Below are 6,000 nucleotides of genomic sequence, written 5' to 3' on the forward strand. Positions count from 1 at the left end.
GTTAACGAACACAACAGAAATTTCAGTGGAGGCGCTAATCAGCCAGAGAGTGGGGCATGCATTTGGGAATAAACAGGGATCAGAGTAAGTTTGGAATTTGCAAGGCAGGATATAGAAAGGCACAGCAGAGGTGTCATACTAGTTTGGATAAGCTCACCACCAAACTTCCATTTTGTTGTCTTTTTGCTCAAGATTAAAATTTGAGAAAAGTAGGTCATTAGTTTATTCTGGGTAATATGCCTTTCCCTTCTCTAGGAGAGACTAAAACTTGTGACTTTTAGTCCTGTGAAGCTAATGAGGAAGAAGGATTTCAGTGAAAAAAGTTATGGAACTGGTAGTATTTGGTAAAGGAAATGGATACGGCTTAGGTGACTTCTGCAAACACCCACTGCTGGAACTCAGGACAGTAGTAACTCATTCAGAAGATAAGTACTGAGTGCCAGTGGATGAGCCTATACTGTTCTTTGTTGCTGTTGGTGTTGTTGTAGCACTGTTCTTTTTTTTTTTTTAATTTTATTTAAGGAGAAAAGAAAAAAAAAGCAGAGAAAGGGTACAAGTTACACAGATTTACAGAAAAAAAAATAAACAGTAGGAAATCACTAGTTAATGGATTACATATTGTCATCTTAGAAATAATTGTTCAAGTCACAAAATTAAAGCTTGTAAAGTGGACGTTCCAACAATGATACTGCAAACAGTTCTGTTCAATGATCCAATAAAACTCTGTGATATCATTTTCTATCTTATACACTTAAATATACATGCAGTTATATAGTTTGGAGCACTTTCTTTTCCTCTCTTTTGTACAATGACTATTACACATTTTGGGTTTCATTGCTCCCACGGTTCTTATTACTTTTTTGGAAGAGAATAAAACCAAATGTTACATAACAGAACAGAATCGGTCAAGTCAAAAGGGTGGACATAATAGATAATGTAAAAACATAATACAAGGTGATCAACAATGGTTACCATAATGCCTCCCGCTAGCTCTAATAGAATTGCCTATATGATTAGTTATAATACAATTGAATAAAACAGTAAAGAATAAAACCAACAAAACCAAAACATTGGAGACATTGTAGGTCTTCAAAAGTAGATAAAAGTCAACGAGAATGTAGCACTGTTCTTTATAGAAGGGAAGCAGTTTTTTTAAAAAAGCTGTAAAGCCAATCAATGATTCTGCTAATGTGAAGATTTTTTAAAAGCCTGTAAAAATTAGTGTTGATTCTACTAACATATTTTTGGGAGTGGTACTGGTAGTTGAACCCGGGGCTTTGCACATGCTAGGCAACTTTTAAAGATTAATGTTAATTCTTAAGTATGGTAAAAGTAACTCTGGTAGTGGAAAGGAGTGGAGATCCTTATATTATAAATAGGGTCCAATTATTACCAATTTTGTGTCTAGTTTAAGTGGATTTTTTACTATACTGTATTGCCTTGCTGTCACTGAGAGTCATTGTCCTTGCATTTTGTAATGCAGTGAGAAGGTGCAGTGTTATTAAAATTAATCTGAGAAAAATTACCTGCGGTTTGACAGTTTGCAAATTTATATTTGCAAACTAAAAGAACAAAGAATAAAAATGACGATTGTTAGACCTTGAATATTCAAATGAACTATTAGAAAAAGAAAAATATTTCCAAGTATCGACTTGTTGATTTAATCCCTTCAATTTATTTAGTGATTGATTAGCTTTAGCTTTTATACATAAATAAAATAGTCAGTTGACTTTGAAAAAGAAGTAGACGGTAGAAGCATTACACGAAGTAACTATTTTGATACAGGAAAATGGTATGCTTTATTTTACATGTATTTAGTAGTATCTCCTAACATTGTCCTCCCAATGGTGTAATTCTAGAGTATTTTTTCATAACATTTATTTTTGCATCTTATCAAGAAGAGTTGTTTATCACTGTCTGCCAGTTGGATATGTTTATGTTTGTGTTATATGAATGACTAAAAATTATTCTTCAAAATAGGAACAAAAGGTTCAGTTCCATCTTCTGGCTAAGGAAGATTATCAGAAGCAGGTAAATGAGATTGAGAAATACTATGCTGTGGTAACACATCAATTTGGATTGGTGAAAGAGAATCATACAAAGTTAGAACAAAATGGTAGGTGTAATTGTTCATTTCCTGTTATCTGGTTTTGAAGTCCTGTAATGCTTTCATTCTTTTGATTGATTCTAAACTATTTTTTTATATTTGACATTATTGTGTGTGAAGGTATGGTCAACTATTTCAAAGAAAAAAAGAAACATTATGGTAGCCACTGTTGATATCCTGTGATCTTGTTTTGAAGTCCTGTATTGCTTGCATTGTTCTGTTCTGATTTGCTTGTTCTGTTTTGTTTTATTCTTTTTAAAATAAAAAATGAAAAAATAGGTGTTATCATATTTAAATTTACATATTCATTAGAGATGATTGAAATGAACTTATGAATACATTGAACTTATCAGATATTAGTAGTAGTAATGAATATTATTTAATCAATATTAAATAATTGTATATATTGTGTTGACACTATTTTCCCTGTGTAAGCTAGTTATATTTTCTTTGAAATATCCCCTGAGTATGTTTTCCTAAATGTCTTTCATTTTACAGTACAAGAAGCAATACAATTAAACAACAGACTTTCAGCTTTAAATAAGAAGCAAGAATCTGAAATATGCAGTTTAAAAAAGGTATAGTTGGTATAATTTTATACTATTAAGAAAAAATTATAGCTTAAAATAGCCTTACTACTGGAAAACAGAGGTTTGGTAGGAAAATATAAGATTCCCAACCTTAAGATATGATTCTAGTACTATAATAATGAGTTTCCTCCAGCCCACTTAGAATGCTGTTTCTTTGACTTGTATGAGTGGCTTACACTTTATGGTGACACGAGTAGCCAGTCACATTCACTCCATCTTAGCTGCATTAGAACCATTCTTTCAGTCCATGTTCAGTGTTGACTTTTGTGTGCCGCATATTTTGGGCACAACTCTGAAGAAAATAAAGCACGTTCCTATTTTATAAGGTTTACAGTCCAGGGGAGAAGACATAAAACAAATATACAGATGAAAGAGTGTTGTAAAAAGTCACAAGTGATCTGGAGCAGTTAGGACAAGATGACATATAGGCAGCTTTATTGGACTAGGCTGAAGGCTGTGGCGGGGAGGATGTTTCAGGCATGGACGAGAGCCCTCAGGTGGGAAAGTTTAGCATTGCAGAACTAGAACAGGTCTGGTATGGCGGGAGGGTCATATTGATTGGTGGCCTACTTAACACCAGTATCCCTCTTCTCCTTCCTAACCTTATCTCCATTTTTGTTTTGATGTCTCCAGTTTTAGAACTGACCTAAATTGGCAGACACCATAAGCCTATTTCTTAACTCTTGCCAAACATTGATTCAGGATCAGATAAATAACCTTAACTACTGACTATAAACCAGGAAGAATGTAATTTGCAGTCCCCCACAACCATGAGAGAAGCCCAAAAAGGCACCTTCTCAGCAAAGTGAAGTGATATAAACATGCCTGTTCCTTCGTAACGTTGTGGAGTCCCTGTATCACCAAACTTCCCATCTTCGCCTACTGCCGGGCTTTTCAGTCATGGGAGCCAGTAGCCCCCATTCACACTTCAGCCAATTAGTTCAGTTTTCAGTTATCTGCAACTGAAAATACCAAACTGATTTTTTTTAAAAAGGAGAGGAAAAAGAAATAGCTAAGGCCTTATTCTTTCTATGATGGCATCTCATTTCCTCCTTTTACTCTTCTCAAATAATACCCCATCTCAAATAATACCACTTTAGATCACTCTAGAACCATTTCCCTAGCACAAGTACTTATCCTGTGCTAACATGTATTTAACTGGTGGTTATTTTTCTATGTACAAAATATCTTCCACTTGTTCCTTTAGATCCAGATTCATACCTGCAAAGGTTACCTATGAGTTGCCTCCATGGCCTTCTCTGTCTTTTGTACCCGAGCTGGGCCAGTGCAGTCTGGGCAGAATATGGGAGAAGAAAAGAGGGTCATAAGAGAGGGTGTTTATTCCCTGTTCTGTCCCTGTGAGGTCCCTGCAGCAGATCACTGTTGCTTTCAGATTGGCCTGTTTTTCGTGATGCTCTTTTCAAGTTCCAGTAATCTTCTTGTCCTTTTTGCTTAGGAATGGTGACAGCTCCATTTCTGCTAGTGTGTATCCTGTCCACTCCTTTGGAAATAAATCATCAAACCATGCTAACTCATGAATGCCATGTTTGCTTAGCCTGTTAATGCTTTAGATCTAAAGTGTCCTGCAAAAACCTTGTGTATTCAGAGGAAGGATGTTTTGAAGGTGCCTGCATTGTGGGGAACTGTGCTCATGATGGATTCGTCTCTTGATGAGTTCATAGCTGAATATGCTGTTTGGAGGTAGGGCCTGACCAGAAGAGCTGGCTTCCTGGGGTGTGACTGGAAGGCTATGTTCTTGTCCCTGGCTGCTCTCTTCACTCTCTGCCTGGCTGCCACAGATTGAGCAGCTTTTCTCTCCCATGCATTTCTACATGCTGTATCTGTGTTGGAGCCAACCAACCATGGGCTGAACCCTCTCAGACTATGAGACAAAAGAAAACTGTCTATCTCTAAGTTGTAGCTATCCGGCATTTGTCCCAGGAATGGAAAAGTAACTAGTAAAAGGCTGTAATATTAATAAGGCCAAGGTTATGAAGTTAATTACTGTCTAGGTTACTTGACTTAAGACGGAAAATTGTGTTTCAGAAATGTAAGATTTACCCCGTTATGGTTTAAAGCTAAAATATCCCCCAGAAGTCTGGTGTTCAGAGATGAGGCTTTTGGAAGAGAGTGGATCACGGAGGCACTGTATTCATCAGTGACCCATTGAAAAGTTCACAATTGTTAGAGTTGGACCATGGCTAGAGGAAGTGGGCCATGGGGTGTGGCCCAGGAGGCATGTAGGCTTATCCTTGGCTCTTCCTTTTTCTCTCAGCTTCCTAGCTGACGTGGGCTGGGAATCTTTCCTACACCAGATCCTTCCACTGTGTGTTTCTTTCTTGAAGCCAGCCAGCCTAGACCAAACACTTTGAAACTGTGAGCCAAAATAAACTTTCTTCCTTTAAGTTGTGGTTGTTGGATATTTTGTCCCTGTGATGGGAAAGCGACCAATGAGAGGCTGGGGATTTAGCTCAGCAGCATAAGCACCTGCCTTGCAAGCAGGCAGTCATGAGTTCGATCCCTGGTACTGGAAAAAAGGAAAAAAAAAAAAAAAAAAAGGAAAGCGACTAATGCACACCCCAGACCTCACCTTTGCAAAATGCATGAACTCATGGAATGGAAAATATGAATGAAGGGGTTCATTCAGATGCATCATTAATCTACTAATTTGGGTCAATCTTGTCATCTTGACTCAGAAAGAGGCTGCTTATATATTTATTTATTTAACTTCAAATTTAATCCTGGGCCTTTGTATTGCCTATATCTCTACCCTTCCACCCCTTCTCCTCATTAAGACAGGATCTCACACAGACAATACGTTGTCTTGGTTGGGCTGGAATTTGTGGTCTTCCAGACCCAGCTTCCCACAGAGCTAGTATTATAGGGATGTAACCACCACATCCAGCTAGGATTCTGCCTTTAAAAGAAAAAAGTGCCCCATGTAAGTATTTATACCTTGTCATATGCATAGAATTTCACTACTTAAAGTAACGATATTTCATGTAATAGGTGTTGTTTTCTAGAAGTCTGGATTCACAGTGTGAGAATTGGAAAGCACAAGAGTCCTCTTGGCTTCCTGTCATCATGCATGCACAAGCTCTCAGTGTCACCCTCACCTGTGCCCCATGCTCACAGCACTTCGGAGTCTGGTGACTCTAATTGGTATGTGGTGATTTTGTTTGTTTGTCCAGGCCTGATAGCAAATCCTGGGCTTGCTGCATTCTAGGCACATACTGTATTACTGAGCTACATGCCAGCATGTGTCTGTCTCATTTCAATCTGAAACATCCTGGTTACTGTTAG

At 37.5% G+C, this 6,000-nt stretch overlaps 1 protein-coding gene across 1 annotated transcript in view; it reads left to right on the forward strand.

The window, feature by feature from the left end:
• Positions 1 to 5,171, forward strand: part of Ccdc73 (coiled-coil domain containing 73) — a 45,306-nt gene extending 40,135 nt beyond the window's left edge. The window contains exons 7-9 of the mRNA XM_063256722.1: positions 1,981 to 2,116; positions 2,606 to 2,685; positions 4,154 to 5,171. Coding sequence (XP_063112792.1) covers positions 1,981 to 2,116; positions 2,606 to 2,685; positions 4,154 to 4,162 — 225 coding nt within the window. The 3' untranslated portion in view covers positions 4,163 to 5,171. The remainder of the gene's footprint in view (positions 1 to 1,980; positions 2,117 to 2,605; positions 2,686 to 4,153) is intronic.
• The last annotated feature ends 829 nt before the right edge of the window (positions 5,172 to 6,000 follow it).

The sequence above is a fragment of the Cavia porcellus genome, unplaced genomic scaffold (assembly GCF_034190915.1).
Source record: "Cavia porcellus strain 051 isolate PalLab524CR breed Dunkin Hartley unplaced genomic scaffold, mCavPor4.1 scaffold_9, whole genome shotgun sequence".
Taxonomy (NCBI): Eukaryota; Metazoa; Chordata; class Mammalia; order Rodentia; family Caviidae; genus Cavia; species Cavia porcellus.